The 13,843-nt window shown below is 40.0% G+C and overlaps 1 protein-coding gene across 2 annotated transcripts in view; it reads right to left on the bottom strand.

The window, feature by feature from the left end:
* LOC134627880 (ephrin type-A receptor 6-like) overlaps positions 1-13,843 on the bottom strand; it is a 71,681-nt gene that overhangs the window by 23,813 nt on the left and 34,025 nt on the right. For both annotated transcript variants that reach the window (XM_063474343.1, XM_063474334.1), the window contains 2 exons: positions 1,814-1,969; positions 827-1,177 (listed from right to left, as the gene is read on the bottom strand). In XM_063474343.1, coding sequence (XP_063330413.1) covers positions 827-1,177; positions 1,814-1,969 — 507 coding nt within the window. The remainder of the gene's footprint in view (positions 1-826; positions 1,178-1,813; positions 1,970-13,843) is intronic.

The raw sequence follows: 13,843 nt of genomic DNA on the forward strand, positions 1-13,843 counted from the left end.
AAAGAGGAAAGTAAATCCCCTTCCTCATTACTGTAATGAATAACCTAAACTGCAATGCAAAAAACAATATTCATGAAGTATGAATTAGTTCCTGTCTAACCACAGTGTATCTATAGGTCAAGCATAATTACAATTATGTAAATGTAATGGGGATTGACATTTATTTATATATAACTCAAAAAATGAGAAAATTACAGTGAGCAGCAGGGGTTAGCTCTGCTGCTTCACAGCAAGAAGGTCCTGGGTTTGAATACACTGGTCATCCTGAGGCCTGGTTTAAATCTTCTTCCTGTGTCTGTGTGGGTTTTCTTCAGGTACCCCAGCTTTCTCTCACTGTACAGAGACATTGTTAGGTTAACTGGTGATTCTAAATTGACAATAGTTGTGAATCTGAGTGTGAATGGGTGTCCGTCTCTCTGTGTTAGCCCTGCGACAGACTGGTGACCAGTCCAAGGCGTACTCTGCCTTTTACCCCTGAGAAGGGCATGAAAGCTGAAGGCTCTGCCTCCCATTCTACTTTTAAATACACTCAAGAATCACGAGTAAGCCCGCAGTCTGGCAGTGAAGTGCTCTATTGGAGTGATACGGTAGTATGAGGTCTTTAAGATAAGATAATTATAATCCATCATCAGTTCTGTTTAATCTCTTATGAAATTATTAATAAATTCATCAATATGCTTTCTCGATAAATAAACTGTATTAATACAGGTCCTATTTGCAGGTAGGGTTACATCTGCTTGCTATTATTACCACCACCATTTGGAAAAAGCAAAACAACCAGAACTGGAAAACAAAATGAAAGACCGCCTGAGTGAACAGGACTTACCAGCTTGGTGTGTAGTGACGGTCACATTTGCCAGCGAGCGTGCAGTCATACCCAGCCCAGAGACCCCGTTCACGGCCTCAACGTGGAAGGTGTAGTTAGCGTGCATCGCAAAGTCCAGTATTGCTACAGAGGTGCCAGTAATGCCGAGTGGCCGTGGGATAAAGTGCAGGTCAGGCTCGCACGGCTCACACTGTGTCACAGCACTGCTGCTGTCACTCCCACCACAGCGCTGGCACAGTATGTTGTAAGTGATGTCCTTTCTGCCTCCTGTATCACTGGGAGGCATCCACTGCAAGAAGAGAGCTGTGTCATTGATGAGTGAGACCAGGTTCCTGGGAGCTGATGGAGGCCCTGAAAGAGAGAAGAAAAGCATTTAGAGACAGACTTTTTTTTTTTTTTTGGCGACTGCACTTGCCACTTTTTGAGATGGATATTCTCCAGGACACTTATGCGACCTTGAATATGAAGCAACAGTTGGCACATGATCACCATAATCTGACAAGTTAGCATGCTGAGCATATTTTTATTCCTTAGCATGTGTGTTCAGTGTGTAGGTACAGCAAGTGTGTGGGTGGTTGGCTTTCAACATTTCCGGCTTCATTCCAGCAACTTGTGTCAATTTCCCGGCTAAAACTTCAGTTTTTTTTTTTCAGTTTTCACACCTGTACAATAAAAAAAATCTGAGCTGTTTGAGTGTATCTTCAAATATCTGCATGTAGGCGTGTGAGAGGATAGCTCTCAGAGTGTAAGAGTGTTTCATTCCAGCATGCTACTTGTCAGTTTCATCGATACACCGCTCAGAAATGTCCAAACTTGGTGAGCATAAATTTAAATGTGACTCAAACACACTGTTAAAACTTAAAAAGCAAAACGAAACTAAAAAAAAAATAAAACCAGAAATGATGGGGTGAATGTTGGCACAGCAGTCACAAAATTGGATTTCTGCAAGCAGGAAAGAGACGAAAGGTTTTGTAGCTTTCTACTAACTTGTACAAGCCATAGTAGTGGGGTCTTTGAGAGCCCTGTAGAAGCCTTTATCACAGTGACAGATGGTGGCCGCCTGGTCATGGCTAGAGCTGTGTAGAGGACACTTGGAGCATTTAGTGTTTCCAGCATACGCCTTGAAGAAGCCGGGCTTGCAAGCTGGAGAAAAAAGAGATGCAAAGGGTGAGTGCTCCTTATGCAACTGCATTTCCATCAGCGCACATACTCTTAATTCGAAACTCCAGCTGCTTCGCTCCTCACCTGTGGTCTGACCTTATTTCCCGAGGTACTATCTGTCACCTTCTTATTAGCTCACTAAGCCACATGCCCCGTAAAGTGGCCTTTCTAAGAAATGGCACACACCTGTAAAGCCATTTCTTTTTTACAGAATAAAGAATCACAAAATCACACAACCCACATGCTGAGCTTACAAGGTTTATTAGACCACCTGTCATAAAAACAAGAAAACGCAAGCATTCTAGAAATCTGTCAAAAACTTGTACGAAACTAACCAGCTGTGGCAAACCTTACATTGGGCAGTGGTCTAATAAATTTGTTAAGCGCTGTATATGACAATATGTTGTTTAAAAACACATTAGCACACAAAGTAAAACACATGCTGATACAGTCCATTCATCTATTTTCTTAATCACAATGTTACAAGAGGCTGGAGCTTATCCCAGCGGAAAATGGGCTAAAGGTGAGTCGTAATTATGTTTTCAGACTGTGAGAAGACACAGAGAAATCCAGACACATGTCCTATCCGTGATTAAGCTTAGCACATTAATCCAGATATTATTCTGGATGTTTTTCATGCAACACAGTGGCGACTGATGGTGAACAGTACTCCTGGCAAATGAAGATGAGAGTTACTGTAGGTAGACGTTTGTTAGATGACTGGATATCAGAGAAATATTTCAAAACTAAACAATGCAAGAACACCATGCACTCACTGTGCTGTTTACACTAAATTCTGACACCACCATCTGAATGTTACAACTCAAACTGAGACTCATCAGACTAGGCAACATTTTTTCAATCTACTGTTGTCCGGTTTTGTCAGTGTGAATTGTAGCCTCAGCTTTCTGTTCTTAGGTAACAGCAGTGGCATCCAGTGTGGACTTCTGCTGCTGCCGACCATCCGCTACAAATTTGACGTGTCGTGTGGTCAGAGATGCTCTTCTGCACACCTCAGTTATAATGAGAGGTTATTTGAGTTACTGTTGCCTTTATCTGACCTCTGACATCAGCAAGGCTTTTTCATCAGCTACTGCTCACTATTTTCTCTTTTTTAAACCATTCCCCATGAAAACCCTAGAGACAGAGGAGTGGGAAAATCCCAGTAGATTAGTAGCTTTTGAAATGTTCAGACCAACTCATCTGGCACCAACAATCATGTCACGCTCAAAGTCACTTAAATAATAATTCTTCCCCACTGCCATGATCATGTCTACATACTTAAATGCGCTGACTTCCTGAGATGATATTTTCCTTAACTTGCAGTTGAACAGGTGTACCTAACAAAGTGGCCAGTACACATATTTTTTGCTTAAGCCCTTCAAATTGACAAAAAAAAGAGTAGTAGCTAAAGGCTAAATAACGATTTTTTGCAGCAATTTGTTTTAATCAGCAGGTTTAACCCAGTTTAAGGTCACTTTGTAGTCTTGCAAGTAGGTAAAAGAGGAGCGATTAACATACGAATAATTCATTATTAAAACGTTAATACAACCTGCTTCCTGCTGAAATCTCAATCCACTTACACAGTCCATTCTGCTGACCGGGTATTTGCAGTTTTCCATCCTTACACTGTTTCACTTTACCTCCAGTGTTACTTGCCCATTTCTTTCTTTCCATCAACTCACACAACTCTCCTTTCCTTATCTTTTCAATTTTTCTCCCCCCCCCCCCCCCCCCCCCCGAACTGTTATGCTCTGCAACAATTTTCACCTATTCTTGTTTTTCATCTTTATTCCAATGTATTTTTTTTCTTTTCCCATCTCTCGTCGTCTTCGTCGCTCTTTTCCCTCGAGGCTTATCAGAAGATGGAAAAACCATTGCAGATTGCCTCCTTTTCCCCAGACTTATCTTGGCGCAGAAGAATAAAGCATTAATAGTGCAGTTATTTAATATTCTGGGAATTTGTGGATGATTTTATTGCCATTTTATTGCAGTTGAGTTGAGTGATTTTTTCTTTCTTTCGTGAGAATATATATACGTGTGGGTGGAATAATAATTAAAGAAATAGCAAATACTGTATATATACCATAGACACTGAGAAATTCAATCAAGCCAGAAGGTTTATATCATTTCAGCTTCATTTTAATATCTTCATATATTTTCTATCAGTAAGCAAAAAGACATAGTAGTTAACTGACTTTATTTTTCTGTAATCACATCATCTTCATATATTGTCTAATGCATTAATGCCTCCACTGAAATACACTACCACTTTAAATTCTCTATTGACACTAGCCTTTTTTTATCATAAGCGTGATAAATGATGTCCTGCTGTGACACAGTCCCCAGCGCTGTACACAGGATGCCTGATGGAGGATTATTACTGTTTGAAATCAATTATATTCAATTATTTTGTGTGTGTATATAGTAATGCTAAGATATAATGTTTCATGAAAGTCATTTTTGCAGTGACACCAAATCTTTTCATGCAGTTTCTCCAGGATCTACATACATCAGCTTTTGAATACTCAAGAGAGTACTGTGTGACTGAGAAAGAAACTTCCTCCCTCAAGCTAGATTGCTGCTACTTTAGACAACCTAGTGCTAGAAACTTTCTCACTGATACAATTACACTAGATAAGACAGGAAAAACTGCAGTCTGTCACATAATCTTGGAAAATTAATGTAAAGAGAAGATAACTTTGACTCTTTTAAATCCACCTCCCCCGTCCTGTTCACCGAACGGAGAAACTGATCTAACTAAACTGATCTTCAGAGTGGTATTTGTTTGTGAGTGTGGGATAAAATCCATTTCTTCTTCCAAAGAAAACTGAAATTGTATCGTAGTATCCCTGCCAAGTGTAAGCCTGGCAGGGATACCATGCCAGAGTTGGTACCTCTGCCAAGTCTGGCATGTAAAATAGTAGAACTAGCATAGAAAATAGCCACTTTTATGAGTATATCACATAAATGTTTATCAAAACACCCCAGACACACTACAACTTGACATTTTCTGCTCAAACAACCCTGTGCCAGGTGTGGAGTCTTTCAAGTTCCTGTTCACTATTATCTCTCAGGTCCGGAAGTGGGAGCCGAACACCAACTCTACTCAAAAAGTCCCAACAGTTGACGTCCTTTCAGCTGACGAGGGATGGCCTATCATAGGAGCTACTGATCAAGTTCTACACTGCGGTCATCAAGTCTGTCGTGCGCAGTCTGCTTCAGACACAAAACAGGTTAGTATGACTACCTAGTACTACTAGCGCTACTATAAACTCTAAAGAATGTAGAGAAAATAACTGGCGTCCCCTTGTCCGGCCTCCAGAACTCCTCAAGAACCAGCGAGCAGGCAGCAAACATGATCAGAGATTCCTCACACTCTGGACACAACTTTTTCAACTCTTCCCCTCCGGCAGGTGTGACAGATCCACCTACACCAGAACAACCAGACTCAGAAACAGCTTCTTTCCCGCTGCCATTATCCTCATAAACAACTAAGTTGTACCTATGCCATATATTTATTTTTAGGTAGTCTAGGTAGTTATTGCATTCTACTCTGAATCTACAATGACTGTGTTCTACATGTACACAACATTATATTCCACACATAATGCATAATCGTTGTGCTGCACCAGTCTAATTCTTTATGCACGTGTTTGTCTTATATTTTATCTGTTTGTGGTTGGCAGTAAGCCTACTCTGTGTATAATAAATCCATATATAACATATATTGTTAAGACTTTTCTAAACACCCAGTTGCTGGTGATCAAATGAACTCGATTAATTGATCAAGTGTGAGCAACTCTAGAAAGCTTTGAAAGTTTGCTGACTTGGAGCATTCAGGTGTGTATTAACACAATGCCACAATCTTCCCAGGAGTGGATGATAATTTAGCCACAAGGTCAGACCATGCAATTCTTAGAGAAACTGCCAAGAAGAGCTACATCTAAGACTCTGAATGCCTCAGTTAGCAAGTTCATGACAGTATAACAACAACAAAAAAAAAAAAAGACTAAACAAGTAAGGCCTGTTTGTTAGAGCTGCCAAGACAAAGCATCTTCTCTCTACAAAGAACATGGCTTAGGTTTGCAAACTGCAAGACTTCTGGTACAATGTCCTTTGGGAGTGGAGATGTTTGGCTATATTGCAAAATATAACAAAGCTGTGCATAAACAAACATCCACTAATCTAAAAGAAGTGAAGCAACATTGTGAAGAAGAGTGGTCCAGAATTCCTCTACAATGATGTGAAAGACTGACACATACAGAACATTATTAAAGTTATTGCTGGTTCTATTCAATTAGGGCGTATTTAGTTTTTCACAGGACTGTATATAGTGGACACTATACAATTTCATATTTTCTGTATTGTATCACTAGAGAAACACCATTGACTGAAATGTCCTTGTATGTGTAACACCCTTGGTTAAAATAAATCTGATTGTGATTCTGTGAAGGACAGTTTTTAAATCAGCTTATAATTTTCCCATTTGAATCACCAGGTAACAAAAAGATCAGTCACTATGTGGACATAAAAAACATGAGGTGAGATGGTAAGCACAACTACCAAGGTGCATTTGAGTAAGATCACATAGTTTGAACTTTAGTTACATAAGCTGCTATATAACCTGCCTCTAACAGGAATAGAGCTGCCGAGAGTGAGATCTGCTACTTTCTCCCCATTCTGCATACATATTATATATATGACACTGCAGGGCTACTGAGTCCTGCTATTTTGTTGCTATTTTTTCCCTCTATGACTTCAAGCAAATTCCAAGAAAAATACCTTGCAACTCAAAAACTGAATTCTCCAATGAAGAAAGCTGCAGAAAAGTCAATAATTATGTTGCTTTTGAATATATTTTACTACTTTGAGGGTCTACTTTGGAATAAATCCAAGAACTGAGAGAGGAAAAGTGCTGTGCAGCTATCTTGCCACGTACTGTAATTTGACCAACAGTGAATGATGCAAACTTAAAAAAATGATAACCATTAAACCAAATCCTCTCCTGATTAACAAAACTGATTGTCGTTTTCAATCTAATAGATTTTTTCTTGAAACCAGGTCATCAAATGTTAGCATATTTCTTTAAATAGCAATGTTGAAAGCTTTTCATTAAACTCTGACTGACAGGTGATGCATAGTTAAGCAAAAATACTATGTAACAAAGGAAGAGGCGGGAAAAAACTCTATGGATAAATAGGTGGAAAGAAATGAGCATAAGTTTGGATGTAAAGAGGATGAGATGAAAGATTGACATCCAGGCGGAAATCCTTGCCAAAATCACATTGCTGCTTAGGTCCTAATGAGAAGAGTAATTTGTCACCCAGCTTCAATTTTTGAGACACCTTCATCTGGATATTACCTTCTTTCCATGCAGAGGTCCTGCCAAAGGCAACAAACACACTGATTCATTTGAAATTCCAGCTGCTCCCTGCTCTCTAGTATAAGCTAGGAAGATCACCACCAAAAAGCAATTACAATACTCATACTGCCATTTCTGTCCAAAAGTTAGAAAAAACCATTCCAAACACACACACACACACACACACACACACACACACACACACACACACACACACACACACACACACACACACACACACATATAATATACACATAATAGCAAACCCCTCTGAACCCCACACGGTAGCCTGACATGCACCTCCAGAGAAATGTAATAATGTTGGATCAACGCAGCACACAAGTGTTGTGATTGGCCTCTTCAGATCAGAGAGAATAACAATCATCAGCTCAGTATAAAGAATAATAATAATACATCAACAGAAGGACTCAGAAATGTTAGCATTTCAGAGGGAGATTGTTGAAACTATCGCAATGGACACGAGGGAAGGTACAAAGAAGTGTAAAAACTAGAGAGACAGAAGAAGAACAACAAAAAATAACCCCAAAATAAAAACTGGCCAAAACAAAGAGCGGGAACCCATGGGGGAAAAAAGGTTTGCCCAAAAGAACATTTGGCTACACTCTCTACGGGACTATCCTGCACAATCAAAAATTACGCTGAAGGGAGACCTAGTGTTTTGCAATGTAACATCAAGAGGTACACACAAAGATTTAATATGTGACGTGGGAGTGAGACCACCCTTTGCTTAGTAAGCTACTAATAAATGGATCAGAAAAGTCTGTGAAAATCTCAGTTACTGCATTTTGTATTTAAAAGTTGTTCAATAGCTGAAAAAAATCCCAATACATTCAGTTTTAAGTAAAAAAAAAAGAAAACAGATTGGCATTCCCCTGCCCCCTAGTGGCAGCACATCAAGTCATATGCATAATGTGCTTTTTAAAGTCCACTGGCAGCCTGAGAAGTACTGGCCAATCACTGTGGAGCAGGCTTTGTTGCATGTAGATAAATAAACTGATGATAGTTTTATTTATCTTCATCTGTAATAAGTGACCAGAGCACGGACTGTGATGGTCCTCTCCTGTAGAGAATAAGCATGGGTGATATTAGGCTACTGAGGTTTCTCACATTACATCATGCACAACTTAGTCAAAAGTTGTCAGCCATTTTGAATATGATACAGCTACTGGTTACTAGGGAGATGTGTATTCCCCAACTGGTTGACAGTGGTTCCTGGAGGCTGCTGGCTTTACTGGATCAAATAGGTTGCAAAGAAAGTTACTTTTGTTGGTAGCAGATTTCCATGATTACCTGTAGTTTCATGTTATCATTTTGGTCTGTAAATTTGAGAAAGTGCTTACAAATTGGAAACAGGCAAGGTTCAAAGTAAAACTTGTAAAACACTGAAGGGAAACTATCCCTGTTTCCTGTTTGAGTTGCACTTTTCACAGTTTGGAGAGCAGCTGGGCCGTGTTTGTAGACATGTCTGTCACTTCAATTCAAACTATGACCGCACCAATATGCTAGCGACCACAGCAATGACAAAGCCTTGTTTTTTGTACCAGTTTTTTGCCAGCTGGGGAAAATACATTTTAGCAACAGGTGGTTGCCAAGAGGTCACCGACTGGTCTCTAATACTTACCTGAATACCTGCTTGACCTGCTCTTACGCCAACTGCTGTTGAAAGCTTGCTAGCAGTGGAGCTCCAAGTACTGCAACCCTAACTCTGAAGAAAGATGAGAGGATCGCTAATTCCTGTTTGCACTTACCTGAAGAAACTTACAGTACCTGAGTATTATTCCACTTGGAAAATCTGCCCCTGAATGTTAAATTCCAGAGTAACAACTTACCTGAAAATACTTACCTGATCAGAATCCCAGCTTGAAGACTGACCTCTGATCATTCACTGTTGTTATTTCTTCCTGACTTCTTTTCATTAAAACTGTTTCGACTGTGTCCTGCGTTTGAGTCCTTTGGGTAAAACCTTGACAACTGGCTCCGTAAAAAATTCCCAAAATAATGGCCGCTGTCCCCACAGGCTATCATCAGATGATAGCTGAGGATCCTAAAGTGCCATTCGTTTTGCTGCTGGCCTGCTTAAATTGCTGCTAATAAGGACAGTAAGTAAAACCAAACATTGAGCTGGAAGCTGCTGACATACAGATTTAAGATAAGGTGAAATTCAACATTAGGTGATAGCTCTCTGTGGTTTCATTGCTACAATGAATTATACATCTTGATTCGTTCCATAAAACATTGATAAGAGAAGCTATGCACAGTTATTCAAAACACATCGCACCGGTTGAAGTTTCAGCAGGTAACCTACTGTAGCTTGGTGAAGTGCAACATCTGCACACTTGCAGGAATGTAATGACGTACCAACCAAGAGATTTTGAGTTGTTTGGATGTGTGGGGTTGGAAGTTTTCTCTTGGCTTTACGTTGTCAGAAACAGATGGAGCCGAAGAGTATGTTTACCCTGGACTCTCAGCTTTGATATGCAGATAGGAAGTTCACAGAGAATGAGTGATGCTCTCGTCTGCGCTGCGTTACAGGCCAGAGTAAACACAGTCCTTAATGGACAGAAGAGGGGCACAAACACTCAGACACACCTAAGAGATGTATCGATTCCTCATTTCCTATTCCATTTTACTCGAATTTAAAGGTCACAACTTCAGGCTGGAAGTCATCAGTGAGCAACCTACTGTCAAAGCCTGTAGCTCCCTGGCATGGTCAGGGTAAGGGGCAAAAGACAGAAAGCAACAAAAATAGAGACTGAGCAACTTCAGCATGTTGCTCCTAAATTGCTTCATTTGCATTTTTACCATTAACTTTATTCAAAAAGAGGAAAACTGTGCTGGATTAGGTGGAGTTTAATTAAAAAATGCAATGCATTTTTAAGAAAATTAAGAAGATTTTGCTGAAACCATAATATTTTCATTTCTCAGCTTCTGAGACTAATCACTTATCCTACTGGTGGGTTTCTGGTTTCCTCTGCATATCGACTCTGATTCACATGAAATCTGAAAAGACATCTCTATTAGCTTCACCCACAATTCACTGCCTCTTTATGAATATGCTGCTGTGACGAAAGGATGTGGAACAAATAGCATTAGCACTATGATGTTGCCTTATCTAGGTCATGATATAACCAGCCTATCTCTGAGTAATCCTCTTGTGGCTGACACCGAATGAAAGGAATAGAATAATAAAACACTCGATTGAGATGTCAGAACAGTCTGGCAGAATGCTATTGGGGTGGAAAGCAGCTTTTGATAAGCGCTGATGCCTTTGTTTAGGCAGCTGGGAGGGAAAGATGGACGTGTTAGTGCAGAGCTCTGCTTATATTTGGGAGGCTGGGGCTTTCCCTATTCTCTCTCTCTCTCTATCTCTCGCCCTCTCTCCCGCTCTCTCTCTCTCCCCCTCTCTCTCCCTCTTTTGCTCTTTCCCCATGCTGCCTCTCAGACAGCTTTGATCACAGTACCCTTTGAAGCAGTGTTCCAAAATGAAAACGAGGAGAAAGCAGAAGTCATCGCAAGTTCATGCCTAAACTTCCTGCAACTCCAAGCAAAGTGCACATCTTCATTACTGCATATGCTCTGACGGACCTATGGAAATTATTGATGGGGGGTTGGAGGGGTGATTGGTCATAAATCATTAATTATCATGCCATTATGCGTTGTTTCTACTCATCACCACTTTAAACCCTAACGGTAAGTTCGCTGACGCTCTTGCTGTTTCAGATTTCCACAGTAGACCATCCCTGATAGAAATAACCTGACGTTTCTGACCACAGCAACAACCGCAGCAAAGAAAAAAACAACACTGGTTTCCTTCACTAGGGACCCTACAGTAGATGTGTGAGTCTAAGAGGAACACCCATTTTGGGAAATGCACTTGTTTTCCTTCAGACAATCTGATAATAAGATCAATATTCGTTTCATGTTCATGCATCCGCTGCAGAGATGGGAAAAGGCCCAGTCGAAGCAAAGACAACACACACGAGGGTACTGCTTTTGGTAAATGCTCAGCCTGCCTCTTTATTTTTGTTTGATTTATAGATGTAGTACTTACTCGATTAGCTGATCACAAAAAAACCTGATCAAATATTTTACTAATTGATTTTACTAATTGAAGTTAAAATATGAAATATTCCACAGTTACAGCCCGCAAAAGTTATTAACAACTGAAATTTAATTAGTTATTTTATTAATCATTTAATTAATTTTTAAGATGTTGTTGTTATATGTTGAAGCTTTTTTTTTTTATGCCTACGATGCTTTTGATTGCAGGATGTACCACATATGAGAATTCAGTGACTGCATCATGACCTTCATCGGCACTCGCATTAATTAACCTTAATGTCACCATGGTTGTTGCTTAAGTATTATGTGCATGCAGCTATGCATGCTAAAGCTGATGTTGCTGCTAAAGAAATCACAGGAAAAACACTTCATTAGTTACAGCTTGCCAGTCCATGGTTGCAACTTTTTGCCTTCAGAACTAGTTCTTCACAGCACAGATTCAACAAGGTACTAGAAACAGTCCTCAGAGATCAGTGTCTATATTAACATGATAGCATCACACAGTTGCTGCAGATTTGGCAGATGCAAATCTCTCTTTATACCATATCCCAAAGGTGCTCTATTAAATTTAGATCTGGTAACTGTGGAGGCCAATGCATGTTACTGAGTCAACTCAATAACATGCATTTGTTCTGTGTGACATGGCACATAATCCTTCTGGAGTCAGCTATCAGAAGATGGGTACACTGTGGTCATAAAGGGATGGACACTGTCCGATTGACTGTGGTGTTTAAACTATGCTCAGACGGGAAGGATACAAAACAGGATACATCCATGCGTTCATGGATCTATGATATTTGATGTATTTAGCTATCCAACTGTTGCAGCAGAAATCAAAACTCATCAGACCAGGTGTGGTTTCTCCAGTCTTCTACTGTCTAATTTTGGTGCACCTGCATGAACTGTAGCCTCAGTTTCCTGTTCTTAGTTGATCAGAGTGGCACCTGGTGAGGCCTTCTGCAGCTGGAGCCCATCTGCTTCAAGGTTCAACAAGTTGCTCTTCTGCTTACCTTGATTTTAACAAGTGGTCATTTGAGTTACTGTTGCACTCCTATCAGCTCAAAGCAGTCTGGCCATTATCCCTCGACATCCCAGCCTAAAGAACTGCTGCTCATTAGATATTTTCTCTTTTTGAAACCCTTTCCTGTAAACCCTCAAGACTGTTTGTGGAAAAATCCCAGCAGATCTGCAGTTTCTGATGTACACAAATGCCCGTCTGGAACCAGCAACCAGGTTCAAAGTTCCTTAAATCACCTTTCTTCTTCATTCTGGTGTTTGGTTTGAACTTCCGCAGGTCGCCTTGACCATGTCTACATGCCTTAACGCACTGACTTGCAGCCAAGTGTTTGGCTGATTAGATATTCGCATTAAGAAGTAATTGAGTAGGTATACCTATTAAAGTGGCTGGTGAGTGCGTTTCATCACTATTCTTCTTTCACAGTTCTTTCATATCTCTGGATAGTTAATTTGATTTGTTAAATTTGTAAACAGCATTTGTCAGTTTAGGTTTATTAGAGTGAGGATCAGACATTGTGATAAAACACGCTAACACAGACATCTTTTTCAAGTGCCAAGTGGGTTGAGTACATTTGAGAGAAGCAACTACTGGCAGCCAGAGGGGATGAAAAAGGAGAGCAGAGATGGAGAACATATAAAAGGGACACCATGAGAGTGCTGCTCCTAAGCTGGCGTCTCATCTGGAATCTCTCCTGACAGGCTTCTGTGTTGTTTAACTTGAGATGATTGAGAGCGAGCGAGAGAGAAAAGATAAATAAAAGGAAGATAAAAGAGAAGAAGATAAAAAGAAAAAAAAATTACACCCGAGGAGCAAATAAAGGCGATATTAGAGCCTATCCTACATATCAGCTGTACTAATGACTGCTGGAGTTCTCTCTGTAATGCCCTGAGTAACTACATCACCACAGGGTTACTACATGAATTTCACCCCAATCAGCTGTAAGTCTGCAAAATGTAGTAAGTAACACGGAGTGCTCTTCAATTGTAATCATGCGCTGCGGCTCAATTTAGCTCCTGCCATAATTACAAGTAAGTCTGAGTCTTGTAATGAAAGGGAAGGTTGAAGAAAGGTTTAGCAAAAACTAGGTGTGAGCTAAATTAGCTGTGAAACTAACAAATGAAGGCAATTAGCCAGCTAGCCCTCCATCAGTGTCTAATTGAGAAAGCAGGCCAAAGACCATCTGAAACAAGTAAACAGTTTCTTTAAGTCCTTCGTAATCTGTTCAGTGGATCACATTTAGGTTATTTTGATTGGACTAATTGGAAATGAAGCATCCTAACAAGAAGTTTCTGTACATTTTTATGTATCAAAGGGCAAAAAATCAGACCTAAATACCAGAAATCCACAAACCGTTTCATTTTACAAGAAATTACTTTCCCATTTCAGCCAC

The sequence above is a fragment of the Pelmatolapia mariae genome, linkage group LG1 (assembly GCF_036321145.2).
Source record: "Pelmatolapia mariae isolate MD_Pm_ZW linkage group LG1, Pm_UMD_F_2, whole genome shotgun sequence".
Lineage (NCBI taxonomy): Eukaryota > Metazoa > Chordata > Actinopteri > Cichliformes > Cichlidae > Pelmatolapia > Pelmatolapia mariae.